At 36.2% G+C, this 20,353-nt stretch overlaps 1 protein-coding gene across 17 annotated transcripts in view; it reads right to left on the reverse strand.

Annotated features, from left to right (window-relative positions):
- LOC140143876 (muscleblind-like protein 1) overlaps positions 1-20,353 on the reverse strand; it is a 485,567-nt gene that overhangs the window by 33,498 nt on the left and 431,716 nt on the right. For 15 of the 17 annotated variants that reach the window (XM_072165702.1, XM_072165703.1, XM_072165692.1 and 12 more), the window contains 2 exons: positions 8,751-8,933; positions 4,331-4,567 (listed from right to left, as the gene is read on the reverse strand). In XM_072165702.1, the coding sequence (XP_072021803.1) occupies positions 4,331-4,567; positions 8,751-8,933 (420 nt within the window). The remainder of the gene's footprint in view (positions 1-4,330; positions 4,568-8,750; positions 8,934-20,353) is intronic. The other 2 variants (XM_072165705.1, XM_072165699.1) reach the window with 1 other exon arrangement.

Raw genomic sequence — 20,353 nt, forward strand, 5'->3', positions numbered from 1 at the left:
GTGGCTCGTATCTGCAGTATGCATTGTTTTTATTACTAATGATACTGGGGAATTCATGAATAGGTTATCACAACACCGACTATACTACACAATGAGTACACATCAATGCAAATTGTCTACACTCTCAGGAAAATTTACTCAATATTGATTAAAAAGGGAACTGCTTTCTCTAATCAGTCAAATTTTACTCAAAAAAGACTGTATTGTCGAGTAAATTTTTCAAATTTGGGAAAACCATCAGGTTTAGGCTTTTATACTCGGCTTTGTGTACGATTTCATTCAAATGGGATATCCCAGATGAAATGCACACTAGATTTTGGAAATATCTTCCATGGGGGAGTATGTTTTTCAAATGTAACTGGTCTGGATTAATCATTTTGAAACCCATACTCCCCCTGTATTATGGCTTGAGTATTTCAAATGCAAGTTACCCAACTGTCTATTATATTTGAAACTCATACTCCCTCTGTGGAATGTTTTAGCTAAATCTTCCACAGGTGTAGTGTGGATTTTAAGCAGAATAGTAAAATATGTGAAGTAGTTCCCTTCCTTAATTAAAATTGAGTTACTTTTTTGAGAGTGTACTACAATCCAATCTCCCAATGACAAAGTTCTTCAACACAAATACATTTATACACTCAAGAAATGACCATTTTGTGAAGGGGGGAATCAAAACTCTACTCCACAATATAAGAGTCAATTTTACAGATATTCCTTGCATTAAAGTATAAATTATTGAATTATCCATTGCATGTAAAACTTTTCAGACCGATCCAAATCATTCTCACTGCCAGAGAAGCAGTTCTGCCCTCTATATCTCCCCCTTGCTGTACTCTATATCACTTGCTGTACAACTGACCTTTGACCTCACTGATAGGGTATGAGTTCATCAGACGTGGTCATTTTAATGAGTGTATAGATATATTCAAGGTTATCAAACTATCTAGAAATTGGGCTATTTATTGGCTTTTAAAGAAAAGTGACGTTTATAAACTGTAAAATAACTATTTCCTTAGTTTCCAACAATACTTTAATATTTGCAAAATACTGAAACAGTTTCCAATTGAACTGAACTGATATTGAACTGAACTGAACTACTTCCTCTATAATGGCTAAAGCCAATAGGAAACAAGGAACATAAATATGACAGCATCTAAATACATTCAAAGATTTTGTAAAAATCTGTTTCAAGATGAAATTTTATCAGACATTGGTCAGGACTCTGTTCCGAGACAATATCAACTGATAAACACGATTATTTTTGAAGTTCATACAGGTGATTCGTCATTTGAACGTACAAAGGATGGAAGTGCACTTATAGTAGCACTTACGACAGTCTTGTATTCAAGCACTGAATTGGGTTATTTAAGTTGGAAATCCGTACACCCTCTATGGAATACATGACCTTAATCTCCCACACATGGGGTGTAGATTTCAAATGGAGTCACCCATTCAGGTAACCATTTGAAATTCACACACCATGTGTGGAAGCTTAAGGTCATATCTTCCATAGGGGTGTATGGATTTCAACTGGAATTGCACATTATGTTGTTGGAAAGGAAGTAACCATTTTACAGTTTTGGGGGAAACGAAACAAACAAGGAACATAAAATTTGTTCAAACAAGGAACATATACAATAACATCTCAGTTTGTCTTAGCATATATCTGAATGGTACCATCTGGTTACGGCACATACAAGTTACTGATTACAGGGTTCTGTAAGGGCACCTGTCTGGACTATTCCAGTTGAGATCCATACACCCCCTGTGGAAGACATGACCTTAACCACCCACACAGGGGGTGTAGATTTCAAATGGAGTCCCCATTCAGGTAACCCCATTTGAAATTCACACTCCCTGTGTGAGAGATTACGTCCAGAAAAACTTAAGTTTGGACTGGTCTTGATCAGATGAAATTCTTTATGTTATGTGAGAGTTTAAGGTCATGTCTTCCACAGGGGGTGTATGGATTTCAACTGGAATAGCATATTCCATTTTTTACAACAGGCAGGACCGCTATTGCCAGTAACCAAGTTTTATCTGATTACGTTGAAATACACAACAAATATGTATCATGGATGTTATGTTCATTGGTACAATTTCAGTTTGGCAAGTACCACAGCAGACTTTTACTGACCATCGCAAATGGTTAGACTAAAAGCCTGGGATTTGCCATGTTTGAATGTGGCACATGGAGGGCAAAATAGTGTACCCGGATTTTTGGTTGTATACCCAAAGTGTGAGCTTCTTTGTATTCTGTTTGTAATATTTAAGGTGTTGTATGTAGCAATAACATGTGCTATATATTACATACATAAATCTTAGCTTAGACTTGACTTGTACAAGTCTGTACGACCGGATTGAAACCGGACATGTACAACCGGATTGAAACCGGACATACAATCTTTCTTTGTTATAACACTCAAGCTTTTAAGCTTAAAAGATGCCAGTTGTTGTTCAATATTGGTCCTTTGCTGATTACTACCAGAGGTGCATACACTATTTTGGTGCCCACACATGACAATCCAATATATACCATGGCAATAAGCTATTCCAGTTGAAATCCATACACCCCCTATGGAAGATATGATCTTCATCTACCACACAGGGAGTGTGAATTTCAAATGGGGTTACCTGAATGAGTAACTCCATTTGAAATCTACACCCCCTGTGTTGCTGATTAAGGGCATGTTTTCCATTGGGGTGTATGGATTTCAACTGGAATAGCCTTGGAGACTTTCTGGTGTAACTGCTTTGGAGTATATTAAACTTCACATCACTCACAAGTCAATAATAGGAATTTGGAAGACCCACTGACCCAGCACTAGGCATATTGTTGGACTCATTTGAACATGATATTGTGTTAAAATGTAGGCCTCCAATTCTGAAAATTCCTTAAAATAGCCATAAACATCAGAATGTACCAAATATACATCCTATGACAAACGGGTGTTATTTCAAAAGAAAAATCGGACAGAAAAAAAAAAAAAAAAAAAAAAAAAAAAAGGCAAAATACAAACACAGTCAAAAGGCAAAATACAAACATGGTCAAAACAAGACGCCCAAATCCCGATGGCCTACATCTAACTAAAATCTAAAACAATTTGTTTCTATCTACATAAACACCATGGCGGATTTCACAAAAGCTCGCAACACATCATATGTATTCAAATCTGTTGTTAGCCTACAAAGACAACAATAGAATTTGAGATTATAATGATAAACAATGTTTTTGTGAAATTGTGCTTAGTAATGATTCTGGTATGTTAAAGAAAACACATGGACGAAACAGAGAAAAGTTCCCATTTTTTCTGTTGAACATCAAGTTTTGTGTTGCTTAAAAAAATGATTGAACAATCAAATTATATAATGATAGATTTCATCTTGTTTTAAATGTAATTCATCATGCCAACATAAATTCACACTTCAAGTCAAAGACAGAAATTCCACAGTATTGTTATGAAAAGTTGAACATATTTTAAATATTTTTTTATTGTTGGAACTTATTTTATGGCTTTTCCAAATCCAAGTAAAATATTTTATAGCTTTTTTTATCTAGTCGTAAATGTAATCCTACTTTCAAAAAAGCAATTCAAATATGTCATAAATGCGTTTCATAAAAATGTAATGAGTCTATTATTTTTTGAGAATATTGCACCAATTTGAAAGAAAAGTCAATTTCTTATACCACGCTAATAAGCTTATGATTATTGTGTCAAAATAAATACAGTACCGCAATGCAACAATATTAAACTTTCAATATTTCACTTTTTAAGAAATAACCTTGCGGTAAATTTTACTAAGCACCTGATTGCAGCTTTAGGCATGTTTTATTTTTGAGTCAATTTATTTATGATGATGCAAAAGATGAAGAAAATCCAGATTAGGATGTTGACTTTGACAAATTTGCACAAAAAATCTGATTTCAATTTCCATTTACACGAAAAAACAACACAAAACGAATCACAAGCGTCTGGAAAAAGATGGATCACACAGAACCAATGGGAATGATTTGCAAACACTAATTTCACACCAACTATTGTGAAAACATTACAAAGAAAAACAACATAGAATCACACTGACAGAGTCATCAATATTATCACAATATTATAATAATAATATACCACCAGTGCTGAAATTAAAATCACATAGTTATCCCATCTTCCTTAATGTAACAAACAAAACACACCCCTCCTAACATGTGCAATCACCCAAATGCAAAAACAATTATTCATATTTATTGCCCATGCACTGCACTGATTGGTTGGCTAAAGTTTTTGGACTATTCCATAATATCACAATAGGGGGGTTACCTTGAAGACCAACTTACCACGGCCGCTACACTGGCCTGATTAGCCTGATGTTGTGCTGCTTTTATTTTGGCTTGTAGGTGTGGGGGCGGGTGAAAATATTTGCATTTCTCTCGAGTACACCGTCCCTTAATATAATCCATGCACACCGTCACAGTATTATCTGTATTGTCAATGGTTGTCTGTTCGTTAGGGTGCGCAAATTTACACTCCTGCTCCCCTCGTGAGCAATTCCCGCGCTGGAATTCCCGGCAAACCTGCATTCAACGAACGAACGGGCAAACACAAATTTCATCATCACCATCATCATCGTTATCAGTAGCTACTCATCTAGCTAGCTAGGTTTCATTATCATAGAGGTATTGATAGGACTCTATTTTGAAGAAGAGCAGATATGGCAACTACAGTCCAACCTCTTTTATCCAGGCATGATGGGACTACGCATTGGCCGGACAAGTGAATTATGTGTAATTCTCCATTGAATGACCAAAGGACCAAAATTGGAGAAAACAAATGATTACTCATGGGGTATTACCTGAAATATGGTATTTGAGTAACATTTTATGCAACACATATCAAGCCTTGTGTTTCAGATAGGCAACCTGTCAAAAGCTCCTCTTATTAAAGGTATTAAGGAGAGCTGTTCAAACTGCTCCCCTGAAATTTTTTAAGGAGGGTGGCCAAGCTGTTAAGTGGTGCACACCTAGAATACAAAAAGTGTAATTTTGAATTGGGTAAAACCTATATCATTAGGTCCCCTGGTTGTAATAAAGGGGAGTGATTTATAGTTCACACCAAAAGCAATGGTGGAGAGCTGTAGCCAAGTGACAGCTCCAGCTCTCTTAAAAACAAAAGGCCTGATAGATGTCGATCTGAATGCTTCAGAATTAAGAATCAAGGCATTAAAACCATGTTTTCCAGTGAAATTCACACATTCGGATAACAGGTATCAAGAGGACCAGATATTTAAGCGAGGTTGGACTATATTTGATTATATTTCATACAGCACATTGTGAGAACTATAGAAAAATAGCAACAGCAATTTTAAAGAAAAAAAATTAGCCAAAAACGGCTCTAAAATAAAAATGCCAGTTCTTTTTTGCCCAAAATTTGCAGATTAAGTAGATTTAACACCTGGAATGTAATGCAAGTGAAGCCTTCGCTGCTCTTCAAAATTCATTTGCAAAATGTCTGCCCAGACCAAGCTGGTAATACATATATTTCATGCAACTTATGCAGACAGCTTCTTTATGAGCGATAACAGTCTTATTATAACAAAGAAATGGCGTTAAGCCACCAAAATGAAACGAAAAATAATTTCAATCACGAGTAAAAACCACATGTACATGCCTATTTGATCATGTTCATAACATGGCTGTGTTTGTATTTCATAACACCTTATAAATTGCATGTTGCCTTAGGCTCACAAATGATTCACCATGTAAGATCTGTCCAAACACGAGCAAGACAGTCTGTGCAAACATTGTATATCACTCTTCTATTTTGGGATTTAACTTTCAAAATTAAATTTGACAAATATTGAACGTTAAATCAAAATTTGTCACTTTGTTATTCAAGTGGAATGTTATAAATTGCAATTACTGATTTTTTTTTCAACACCATTTTAAAAATAATAATGAAAGGAACATTCATATTATGCAACAAGTTGACTAAATATTAATTCTATAAAATTAAATTCTGACTGATTTTTTTTACCATTTTAGAACTTATGAAAGGAACATTCAAGACACTTTATGCAATAAATTGATGAAATTGATAAATCCTGTTACAACAGGAATCATAGCACCAACTTATATGCAGAATGCTGAGAAACATTCATGTAGGACTTAAACATGTTGTGTTGAGAACTTTCGGTTTCAATTCTTAGCCATTTTTCTTTTGGATTGAATATTCATTTCTTGATTTCGACAGTTTTTCTATCAGAATGGAAAAAAAAAAGACTGGAAATTTAAGACTTAGTTTAGAAAAAAATGGGGCTACAATTTAGCAGTTGTCTGTCACAGATGGCATCAAAACACAGCCACCAGCAGTCTTTTAAACCACATTATATTCCCCGTAGAAATAGTGATGTAACATGATTAATTACCATGGCAATGGGTTTACACTATGTATTGCCCTGCACTAGACATTACGCCGTTCCTCTGCATTGCACATAGAATCGTAATTCTATAGAATTTTCTCATCATGCTGATTACTCGCACATGTAAGATTATTGTCCTTCATAGTCAATCTATAAATTGCAGACATACACAGGTGATGAGTGCATCCTGCTTATAGTGCAGGGCAATACATTAAAAAATAGTGTAAACACATTGCTATGGTAATTAATCCTGTTATATCACTACTTGAATGGCAAATAGTTTTGAAATATAGAACCCAGGTTCTATCGCCGGCAGGGTCTTAGCTAGAAATTGAGGGTTGCCCGTCATTTGAATAAAATTGCCTGTCCTAATTTGACCTTTAAAAACATTTACCAGACATCTATAGCCCATTGGGGGTTCAAAGAGTTCAAATATGTGCTGATATGGCCTTGTTCTACAAATTGGGTCTACTAAAAAGGGCAATTAGCTTCTCAAAACATACAATTTATAATATAGCATCTGTCAAAGGCATTAATTTTGCCCGTCCCAGGAGCAAACTGGCTGTCTAAAATGACGGCCAGACAGGTAGCTAGCTAAGACCCTGATCGCCGGTTATACCATGGTGCCAGCTGTCAAACAGCAGTTATATTTTGAAGTCATCCCTTGTTTTAGCAATATGCCTTAGCAAATGATACCACATTTGTTACTTGGCAGATGTGAGCCATAAATGCCTTGACAAATAATAAAACAATTCATGCTTTGCCAAAATGTCTAGCTGTAAGGGATAACTTCAAACCATCACCAGTACCCAAGCAGAAGTGGCAGTTTAACCATGTTCTATTGGTTCATATGTGACGGCAGTCATCCGGTGGTTGGATTTTGAAGTCACCCTAAGTAAAACCTCAACTTGAATGATCATGTACTTGAGAAAAATAAATAAAAATATTCGGGAAAGTTTAAATCTTGGCTGGCCCATTGTAAACCACAGCAACTGGTCCAAAGGGCAAGTTGATAAAAAACGTTCAGCCTAACCCCTGGTTCATATGAGGACAAATATGCCTAGTACTGGGACAGTGTAGTTACTATAAATTAAGTACTATGATATTATTTATACTTTGGAGCAATACTTGTGTGTATTGTCCAAAGAAATCAGACAAGGAGAGCTTAGATTCCGCCATGTTTGTGCATCACTCAAGGAGGGGAAAATAATGTTCCTCTGGATTACTTCGCCAAACATCCATTTAAAATGTGTTCTTGTTTTGCTATCTTCGTATATATATGAGTTGTGACTCATATCACATGTTAAGCATAACGTGTGCAAACCTTCGGGATGCCCATGCTCAAGACACCAATTTTGGATCTTTGCCGATGTGCGGAGGAACACTTCTTTAACCCCCATGCTTGACAATCCAACATGGGGATATCCTGTAACATCAATTGGGCTATTCAGTTGAAATCCATACACCCCATATGGAAGACATGACCTTAATCTCCCACACAGGGAGTGTGAATTTCAAGTGGGACTACCTGAATGAAATTCACACTCCCTGTGTTTAAGGTTAAACATGAAGCCCTGTTTGGCCAGTTCGCCACAGAAGAACTGACTTACACCTGTTACTTTGATGACAGACAGAACAGAATTTACATGGATAAATTTTAACCTTGACTAATTCCCTAAGGAACTTGAACCAAAAGTGGGGCTTCGACTTAAAGGTCATGTCTTCCACAGGGGGCATATGGATTTCAACTGGAATAGCCCATTTTTCATCAAAGCTAAAGTAAGTAATTATATTTTAGGGAACAGCTCCATTAGCTCCCCTGGATAATGTTACTTACCAAGCAGGATTTCATTTATATACTCAAAGTGGAAATTTCCGTGCAACATTTATTTTTGTGCTTTTCACATTCCAAGCTGCTACCGCGAAAATAACAACCCACAAATATATTCCTTTTGCGTATAGGCTAATGTAAGGAATCGCGAATTTAAGGCCACCAGTTCAAAATTGGCAAAACGCGAAAAAGTAATCACACAAAAATTTCCACTTTTACAGTACAACATTACCCAGGGGAAGTAATGAATGGAGATGAGTCTTTGTTCCACTGAGCTCTCCATGTAACCAGTTGGGGCTTCATAATCTTCTTTTCTGTGGGCATAAGTGAAGTGAAGGTCAAGTGGGGTCTAGAAAAAGGCCTATAAAGTGTAGCAAATTTTGCCAAAATATTGAAATTGTCAATGATTTTTTTTAATAGGGGGAGCCTAAAAAGCTCCAACTGGAGCGATGCCCAGGGCACCACTACTGCATACAACCGGTACAGAAGCCAGTAAGCTTTATTTTACCTCTAATTTATCATTTTTATTTTTTGTAGCTGCTAGAATAGGCATAGCATTCCCATGAGCTGGCATCATTTGTTGCTGTAGGTTCATCTCTTGTATGAGTGCTTGGTTGGTTCCGCCACCCCCTGGGAGTTGAGTTAAGTAGGGGTAAGCATGCTGTAAACTGTTTGGCACTGGTGAAGGTGTCTGTGGTGAGGAAGGAGAATGGTGAACAGAAAGCTTCATTAGTATATAGATAATACATGATAACACAAGAGTTATATCAGTTGCAGCAAAAAGTGCTCGATGCATTATTTGCAGAGCTTATAATAATATAAAAATTAGGTATTTATTGAAACCAATGGTAGCAATAAATACCTAATTTTATATTATTATAAGCTCTGCAGATAATACATGATATATACATATATACATTGGATCAATCATTACGCTACACTATTTTCCCCTTCTATCCCATCATGCACTATTCTAGGAGATTGCGTAATTTCATCTCCGCTCACAAGTTTGAAACCGGTGGTAAAGTCCAACATTCAGATGTGAGAAGGAGAGCATTGTGGGATTTCGGGGGAAATACCCTAACCCTATAGTGTGTCTCGTCTCAAGTTGAGAGTAACTTTCTGTTAGATTTAGTGGCAGATTTGAATCGGTGTATTTAAGTGGTTGTGTTGCCAGCGTACGGCCAAATCTCCCTTCTTCGCATGTGTATACGTCTGGATGGATTAAGTTAGGGAAATTGATTCAAATCTGCCGCTGCAGATCCGACATGGCATCACTCTCAACTGAAACACATTATAGCCCGACCTTAATCCTAAGTATTATGCTAAACTCTAACCCTAACCATACCCTAACCCTAAAAACTATGCTTAATAATTAATAGAATTGCCAGTTATTGGTAATTCCTGAAAGCAGTGTCCGAAATAAGGACAATATTGAGGTTATCCCGAGGATAACTAAAGCATAAATTCTGCTTGTCCTCACTACATTTTGATTGTCCCCAAAATGTATCATACTTTTGGAGGTAAAATATAGTGGTTGTCCAGGGGATAAGTACATAGCTCAATATGGTTGTCCCCAGTGATTTTTGGACAAGAGGACAAGAGGATAAGTGCTTATTTCGAACACTGCCTGAAAGTAATATGCAGACTATAATTCATAACCGACTTAAAAAAGAAATAATTCTGTCATATTGTTTTCCTTCTTCCAAGTTATTCACCTCCAGAGTCTACCGCTCAAAATTGGTTGTGAAATTTCAAATATTTATCACGTCTATCGTCATTATTTTGAACTTATTGTCTTTGCAAAATACAGATTTGTATAATATATTTTGTTTCCCTTAATGTCAATTCCACTTTGCCCTACATATCGAGGGGTAAGCTGCACAGAAGGCCCTATCTGCAATAGCTGCCAGGTGACAGATGTACAAATATAGGACGCAGTAAGTGCCAAATGTCTATAGGGCAGCTATTGCTTTCTTGCACATATTGCAGGGGTAAGTTGAAAAGAAAGCGCTATCTGCAATAGCTGCCAGGTGACAGATGTACAAATATAGAATGCAGGAAGTACCAAATGTCTATAGGGCAGCTATTGCTTTCTTGTACTACTAAACTCCTCCATATCTCCATTTACAACATTAAGGGATCTAAAATGAGCGTTTATTATGCGTTTAGACAGTATTTTTGTGGGACATGAGAGCACCTCGGACCTATCGAATTGCATTCTGAATACGAAGCATGTCTTTCTGATATCAAATAATTTTCATTTTTTGAAAATCACAATATAATACAAATTTTATGACAAATTAAAAAAAATTTGATATTTTTCAAATTTTCGATATATAACAGTACTCGGTAAATTATATAAATCTAATGATATATTCTTAAAGTGTATGTAGCAGGAGGAAAAAGCCGACGGTCAATTGAAAATTTTGACCTTTCATATTGAAGATATGGATTTTTTCCCAAAAAGACCTAATTTTTTTTTGGTGTTTTGGGAAAAAAAATCCATATCTTCAATACGAGAGGTCAAAATTTTCAATTGATCGTCGATTTTCATCCCACCTACATACACTTTAAGTATAAATCATCAGATTTATAAAGTTTACTTCAAGTACTGTTAAATATCAAAAATATCAATTTTAATGATTTGCCATAAAATGTGTATTAAATTGCGAATTTCAAAAATCAAAATTATTTGATATCAGAATGACATTCTTCGTATTCAGAATGCAATATATGTCTGATGTGCTCTGATGTCCCAAAATAAATACTGTCCAAACGTTCATACCCCAGCCCTTAACCACATGACTTCTAATATAATAATAAAAAATAATAATTCTTACGCTTAATATAAATATGAGATGATGTAATAAACTCGTAAAACTAGATTGACAGATTTGCTTACATAATTCTAATAGCTTATTTACCATTCCAATTTGATTAAGGGTGATATTAAATACACACATTATGATTACGCGACCTGACAAGGCACTTATCAATTTCAACCATACAAACAGTGTACCAATATTCAGAATACTATCGAATACAAAAAACGACACATTTTCATAGAATTTAAGCGCGTAAATTTGACACGGCAAGAAGAAACATGTTTACCCAGCTCAATTCAAAGTAGAACGTCAGTGCAGCAGTGACAACCCACAGCCAGAAATTGCCGCAAATGTAACATGCATTTTGCATTGGCTTTTTCTTGCAAAGCTGCCGATTTCAGCTACATGCACATGCAGATCACAATTTTTTCTGGGATGGTGCAATTTGGCGAGATTACATTTAGGATCCACAACATGCTCACCCATTAGGGCACAGTTATTTAACCCCAATATACTTGTACATTCATTGAATGACCTTTGACAATTTGGGTACAAAAACTCATACTCTGCAACTTGAGGTCAAATTTTTCACTATGATTATTTACTTGAGGTTATTGAACTATGCCATTGTGATGAGGGCATTGTGGTCCATACTGTGATAAAGCCTGACACTCTCCTCTATGATGTATTCATGATGTGATATGTTTCATCTTATAAAGATCTCATGCATATTAGCTCATATTCATCTGCCAGTACACAGTTCTTTAACCCAGTGTTTGTACATAATACATGACGACCTTTGAAGCTGCTGGAAATGAGACTATTTTGATTCTCTTTGTCTTAAATTGTCATAAGCAGTAAATGAGTATAGATTTGAAATGAATTAGCTCAATATTCCTGTAATCTTAACCCCCTGAGCCCCGGCCCTGAGCACTACCTGCCAATCTAACATTGCCTCTGATTGGTCAATTATGTGACATCTTCACTTTAATCATAGGAATAGAGCTTTGCAATTTTTTTGCGTGGTGAAATTAATCTAACAATGTTGCTGATTGGTCCAATCGATAATGAAAACATCTTTTTGGCCAATCGGCAGGTACTTCTCATGGGGTTAACATTTGTCTGCTGTATTTTCTCCTTCCCTCCCCCTTTACTATCTCTTCTCCTCATCGTACCAATTTGAGAAAAATATCTTCACATGTTTAGCTAGACTGGGCTACTCTAGTTGATATCCACACTATCCTGTGTAAGATACAGGTAAAGCCACAATACAAGGGAGTATGGGGTTCAAAATGATTAACCCTGATCAGTTACATTTGAAAAACATACTCCCCCTGTGGAAGATATTTCCAAAATCATCCACAGGGAGTGTGGATTTCAACTGGAATAACCCAATGTGCACCAACTATTGACTGAAGGAGAATAAGTTGAGAAGGATAAATCTGCTCAACATCACACAAATATTTCAGCTTTATTTTCAGAGAAACCCCCTTCTCCGTCCTCATCATTGCTGACTTAGTCGTTAATGGTCAAATCTTCCAAATGGTTCAATGCTGGACACTTTTACTAATGACATTATGTATGTGACTATAGTATCATCACAGACTATGCACTCGCTTGACCATTAAACTACTCTCTGCAGACGTACACCAATAGTCAATAATTTTTAAAAAATTCTCAAAAATTTCAAAATTTTGAACTTTCATGACCATAATTATTTGAAATCTAAATGTAAAATGCATTCAAATGAGTACAAACATGCCTAGTATTGGTTCAGTGGTTATTGAGATATATTTGTTGGGCAGGAAAAAACCTTATATGTGTCATTGGCCCCTGAATATGTTTTAGAGCAAATCCCCTTAAGTAACTGGTTGGCAGTTCTGTTTTAAACATGTTCAGGGGCCACAAACACACATCATTTTGGTCTGGTGAAACAAAGCAGTGTAGAGATTGGTATATGTAATCAGGGTAAGTTGGATGTAATTGCATAAATGGGCTGTAGATATCCGAGCCACTGTCTGACTGTACACGAGGGAAGCAGCCGGCTAAGAAAAGCAAAATTGGAAAAACAATAATAGCTGCTTCATGCATATTTCTAATGTGTGAAATTGTATTGTTAGGTTCTTGCGGGAGTTGAAAGACAGGGACAAAGCTCAGTGTCTGTTTGTTGAATCTTTGTCTGATAGACATGCCACTCTGTAACTCTCTCAAAACTTGGAACTTGGTTTGCGACTTTGGGATAGAACAGCTTAAAAAATTGCGGGAAAAAAACCTGAAACTTTTGGACCAAAAAGGAAGAATTCAAGCTGTAACCTGAAAAGTTGCATATAGTCTTGGAAGCTTAAAAAAAGGTCCACATAAAATGCAATAATGAAGTACGAAATAAAACAAGAATGAAGTTGACCTGATCAGCAGCGGAAAGAGAATTCCATTTAAAATCCACACTACCCCTGTGAAAGATTTAGCTTAAGTCACTCCATAGAAGGAGTATACGTTTTGAATAGAATAGACAATTGGGTACCTTCCATTTGAAATACTCACTCCAGTTGTGGAAGATATCTAGGTAAAACACAGGGGGAGCATGGGTTTCAAAATGATTAACCCTGACCAATTACATTTGAAAAACTAACTCCCCCTATGGCAGGCATTTCCAAAATCTTCCACAGGGGTAGCATGGATTTTAAACGTAATAACCCATTGACATGAAGCAGCCATTTTACGCAACAACATCTCCGCTGTTATCTAAGAGTGTTCTAGCCATTACTTATTTTGACAGAATCCAACCCAAGAGAATTTTCTCTCTTACGTTTGGTAACATCTGAGCGTAACATAATAAGTGAAGAATATGACGTGGCTCGCGAGAGACTCGGAGAGCTGGAAAAACATCAAAATTAGCCAAAACATGAATTCTTGACGAGCATGAAGTAGATATGATGTGATTGCTAAGACAAAGAAGCTATTATGATTAAACCGATGATGTTGTGTTTGCATTGTCGGATCTGTTGGAACAATAGTGTATACCTGACACAGCAGAAAATTTATATAGGTTTTATAAAAAATTTGGTGCAAACAGTATCCAATTACAATAACAGTATATTTTTAGGGCTTCGTAAAGGAAGCTCTAAACTATATTAGATCAACAAGTCAAGGTAAAATTGAAAAAGAAAATAAGTTTTAAAAAATATTACAAGCCATAATTATTGTCAATTTCCACTTGTGGTTCTCTGAATGTAAGGAATTATTTAAACAATTTTCTATTAAATTAGCATCAGAGACTAGATTATTCTAAATTTGATATTAAAAACAGTACCATTGCACATTAAAGTGTATTTCATATTGTTTTTGAAAGAAAATAATTTCACAAACCCATATATCTTCAAAACAATCATCATTTTTTTCAACCAGCAGCAAATAAACAAATCAATTATAGTTGAATTTGTTTTTCCTTGTGGCCAGACGATTTTAGCCATCTACAGAAGGAGATCTTGATACAAGCCTAATGCCTCTCAATTGGGTGATTCCAGTTGATATCCATACACCCCCTGTAGAAGACATGACCTTAATCTTCCACACGGGGAGTGCGTATTTCAAATGGGGGCTACCTAAATGGTTGGCTCCATTTGAAATCTACACCCCCTGTGTGAGAGCTTAAGGTCATGTCTTCTACAGGGGGTGTATGGATTTCAAAAGGAATACCCATTGCAGTATCAATTGCATCTAGCAAAAGCGTGATTTCAATTTGCCGTTGTCGTATCAGACGCTCTCTCCCTCTCTCCTCATCAAGCGACCGTCACTGCCCTCAAGCATAAACACCGTATCCGCTCTGTTAATAACCAGCACTTACAGCCTTTTACTTTGAAAGATATCCGATTCGTCGCCTGCATCACATACTGTTGTATCTCAAAAGGCTGCCTTGAGTGATTTTTATAATCATTTTTGAACTTAATATATTTATCTTAGATTTCGGGATGCTTCTTTCTTTCATGAATGGACATGAGATTGTGATATTGTAATAATACCTCAAAATTAATAGAAAAAGTTAATTTTACAGTATATCTCATCACAATTTGTAACAATAATTCAAAAATCACACAAGGCAGCCTTTGCATTATAACAGTATGTGATGCAGATGATAAATTTACCACCCAAATAAAAATGTTAGTATCCGCTTCCTTGTTTACTCGTAGATACAGCTTTTTCACAAGGCAGCCTTTTGTGATACAACAGTATGTGATGCAGACGACGAATATACCACCCAAATAAAACATGTCAGTATCTGCTTCTTCGTTTACTCGTAGATACAGCTTTTTTTTTTAACGCTGTGGGCATTACCTGCCAATATATCAGCCTCTAAGAACTATTTTGATTGGTTACAAAGAGGGCTATATCATGTGTTGAGCCATCAGAGATATGGTAAGAAAAGTCAGTTATGGCTGATGAGAATTAAGCTTCAAATTGGTGAGAGATCTAAAAGCTCAATTTCCATTGGTTACTCAAATGCTTTTATCATGTAATTAACCAATCAGGGGCACTGTAAGAAAGACAGCAGTGCCCATGGGGTTAAACATTGGGATCAGACTGATTCAAAGACACCTGCCTTCCCAAAGTAAAGGGCAGTATCTCTTATAGTAGTTACTTCCAGATAATGCGTTTTTGCTTGGGACGGACGAGAACACCAAGGGCAACAACATCGCAGATTGAATCGCGCTGATTTCATCCAGATTTCTCTTTGTGTTCATTGAACCTTTGCGTCTGGCTTGTAACAGTAGCTGATGTGAAAATTGTAATTTTCGTAAGATTAATTTTCGTGCTGCTAAAATTTCAAACAGTTTGCTTTTAATGTTGATAATTTCAAGTTTTCATATGACCTAGCTTACACATTAGGAGCCTATATATCCAATTTTTTCCGGATTTATGTGATTTTATACAATTTCAGATGGACGCAAAAACTGTGAACATTAATTCAACACAAAAATATAAATCCTGACAGTCGTATGCACACAGCACATTCAAGGGTCATTCTATGTTGCAACCCATTTTTATTTTGTCTTTTCATGAGAGAAAATCTCAGCCAACGGGTATATAATGGTGTATTTAACCCACATATGCAAAACATTCCCACAAAGCCCCTCAATCATACCAACGACGCGATTCCATTCTTAATTGTTCATGACGGTACTACAGACACATTGACATTTTTTCCCCTAAAATCCTACTCCACATTCAGGTCTGCATCATGTTGTGAGGATTATGTGCAATTCTGCACAATTCTACTTTTTTTTTTCATATCTACCCATTATATTATCTACGTTATAATTTTCATCCAGGAAGTATCATGTTCAGATTTCAATCTCAAATTTCTATTTTCTTTTATTTGATTGGTTTGGGATTTTAAGATGTGTGGTTGGGACTCAAAAATATACTCCAAAAATATACCAAATTTGACAAAGAAAGAGACCCTAAATTAAGGCTTCCCAAACTTTTTTTTCCTGTGACCCAATTTCATAAGAAAAATATGGTGCGACCCACAGCATTATATACAAATGCTGTTACTTTCCAAAACTTATCAGCGGGGTACCGGGCAAAATTATCCAAAAGGGGTACCCCAAACTTTTTTTCATGTGACCCAAATTTTATAAGAAACATATGGTGCGACCCACAGCATTATACAAATGCTGTTACTTTCCGAAACTTATCAGCGGCGTAATGGCCATAATTTCCATCAAGGGGTATAATTTCCAAGTTGTCCCCCTGACAGGCCGGCTGCCAGAATGAATTTACTGGGACAATTTTGCAACTTATATGCTAAATTGGGTCAAAATGGGGTTACATGACCAATAATATGTTGCACTTTTAATGCATGGAGATATATTTTTTATTTTCTCCGGCAAGTTCAATGACCCCTTTTGGAAGAGGATGCGACCCCCCAAAAGGCTTGCGCCCACACTTTGGGAATCACTGCCCTAAATTATACTCATTCTCAACACTTTGTAGTTAATTCTGTTCAAAATTAAAGTAAATTTACAAAATTCTAGATATTCTTTTTCTTCAAATTTTGCTTTAAAATGAAAAAATAACACTTCTCCCAGATTCCACTTTTGGAGTTATTTGTCATAGTTTTATGTTTACATGGTAAACCAATGATGATGTCAAAATTAAGTCAATCTTGGCCGCCCCTGCTTTCCACTTAAGACCCATGGTCTTTTCCATTAACACCAATCTTCTCAGATCTAAGTATATGTTGAAAAAATCACCTCTGACTTAACACAAATGCAGCAATGTTGTGCCCTCATCCTTAGTCAGCGTTCAAGAATGAATACAATCTTTTTATTTCTTTCAATCATATTCTTTATGGGTTATTTTACTCAAAAAACTGAAAATTTGAATACTTTCAACTCGCCACACAATTTTGGGCTACTTTTCATCCACAATTTGACCACCGAGGTCCACAAATCTGGCAACACTACTTTAAATCTGCAATAGTGCCACCTGCTTGTGAAATGTATTCAACGCTTTAAATACTTTGTTTCTTAACCCCCTGAGCACTACCTGCCAATCTAACATTGCCTCTGATTGGTCAATTACATGATATCTTTACTTTAATCACCAATCAGAATGGAGCTTTGCAAATAATTCACCCTAATTTTTTTGTGTGGTGAAATTATTCTAACAATGTTGCTGATTGGTTCAATTGATAATGGAAACTTCGTTTTAGCCAATCGGCAGGTAGTTCTCATGGGGTTAAGCTGTTTGCTTGGGAGAACCGTATTCGGGCTTAGATTTACACGATTGTTTCCCACAATATTTCTGTCATTATGTATAAATCATGGTCACATGAGTAGACAAAATAACCACAAGTATGTAAGCTGATATTTTGCATATATCCATTATGGCTCTTACATTTGGCAAATTTTTGCATGTATAAAATGCCTACTTTTTGGCTGCTTGCAATTTGTATAACCCTCCCACGTTTGACCACATAACAAATTTGATGTCATTGTGAATGCCCTGATTTCTGTAGTCACTGAACAATGATAATATTTGGATTCCTTACCACAGTGCTACTTTTAAACTGCAAATCACACTTCTGTGATCTCCCATTGGTAGTCTGAGAATGTAGCATGATTTAACTGATTTTGGTCAGAGGCAGTTTTTCGTTGGAAATCTCTGCAACTTTTGTTAACAGGGTCCCCCAGACTTTTAATGTTAAAATTCCATGCCTTCTCAAAGATCAAATTAAAAAATTCAACACCGAAAGGTACAACAACATACTTAACTGCTTCTCGCTTACTTTTTATGCTAAATCAAAGTTTTTCTTTTCTTTCTCTTTTTTCGCTCTGAATTCTCATTTTCTTTTCAAAAAGAATTCCACAACTTTAAAGATACAAAACATGAAACGAAAAATCAAAACGTTAGTGACAAACGCAGGTGGTCTTTTTAGGGAGTAACAGAGAGAAAAGTAAATTGGCTAAAATAGCCTGATTTTACAGATTTGAGGGGGCAACACCCCTCCACCCAGCCCGCATTATTTTTGGAATGGCTTGGGAAAGCATGGGTTGTTAATGAGTGATCAACACTAGATGAGTGATCAATTATCAATAGGTGATCAATAATCAATAATCACCATGTGGTGCATCTGTAAAACTGGATTTTGGAGATTTTGCAAGTCCGTTGTTCTGTATAGCATCTTACTCCAGTCTTCGTAATGGGCACCCTGTTGACGACACACATCAATAAATCGGAATAATCAATTAATGGATGATCAATAACTAATAATCAATGGGTAATCAATTACATGTTTTTGTGGGAACTCCGTTTAAAGAAATTTGTCCCGGATCAGTCAGCTGAATGCGGCACCTGGCGACTAAAAATCTCATGGATTCAATTTCTTCCGACCTGGACAGGTGAGGATCAGCTTCTGCTATGTACTTGAGCCCTCCTATATAAGCATTCCCACCATTTGTTTTTTCTCAATTTCCTTAGAATTGAAAGGTCTCCCTACCTTAGCTGAGTTTTTCATGTTTTCCATTGGTTTGTTGAACATTCTAAAATGATCAAACTTCTCTATTTGCATACCTATGGCAAAGGTCTCTCAGCAAATATATTTTCAGTGAAAATTCAGCCTCTGAAGGGGAGGAGGGGGGTGACCCTTTAAAATAAACAAACATGTCTTTGACCCCTGCAAATAATGCACATCTCCCCTCAAATACAATATTTTGTTAATTTCAAATTTTCAAACCCTCCAAAATGACTATTTGACGTCAGAAATAAAATTTACTCATACCACAATGGACAAAAAGGGAAGATTTTCTATGTACTTGGCTATTCCAGTTGACAACACAACCCCTATGAAATAGATGACCTTAATCTCCCACATAGAGAGTATAAATTTCAAATGGAACTACCTGAATGATGATTCCATTTGAAATTCACACTCCCTGTGTGGGAGATAAAGTCATGTTTTACACAGGGGGTGTATGGATTTCAATTGGAATTGATTGCACAAAATCTGAAGCTTACTGTATCTGAAATCGGCTCTTCCATTTGAAACTCATACACCCCCTATGGAAGACAAGACCTTAATCTCCCACACAGGGGGTGTAGATTTCAAATGGAGCCACCCATTCAGGTAACCCCACATTGAGATTCACATTCCCTGCATGCACGATTTAAAGGATGCGCCTTCCATAGGGGGGTATGGATTACGACTGGCACAGCCCATTTGTAATATAAATGGAACTGGTCTATCTGACTGCCACAGGGTACTGGCATCAATTCAGCATTCAGATTGCCAGTCATCAAAGATTTCTGACATGATATCAATGCACACAAATTTGTTTCACAGAAAATATTATTTCATGCCGATGGGCGGTAGACTTCAAAGATTATAACGGTATAATTTAGTGGTATGAATTTTTTTGTGATTTTCTAGTTTTACTAGTTCTGCAATTTTACTTTATTCCTAAGTGTCAAACAGCTATATGCTGCTGCACATTGAAAACTATGGGTCAAAAAATAAGCGGACTTTTACATTTGAAGTACCTAAATTAACTGTAAAAATAAACATTTTGCAAAAAAATTTCCCTAGCTTTTATTGTATAATATAACCAGGACAGGTGACATAGTTCTGGTTTTTATTTACGAATCTATTGAGCCCCATTGAAGAAAACAGGTCAGCTGGATCAGAGATTGATTTTTAGATCATGTTTATTCATGTTGTTGTTGTTATAAACTTACCGCATGTGGCAATATGCTCTTGCAATTTGTTGGTTATTTGGTCCAA

This window comes from Amphiura filiformis, unplaced genomic scaffold (genome assembly GCF_039555335.1).
Source record: "Amphiura filiformis unplaced genomic scaffold, Afil_fr2py scaffold_31, whole genome shotgun sequence".
NCBI lineage: Eukaryota > Metazoa > Echinodermata > Ophiuroidea > Amphilepidida > Amphiuridae > Amphiura > Amphiura filiformis.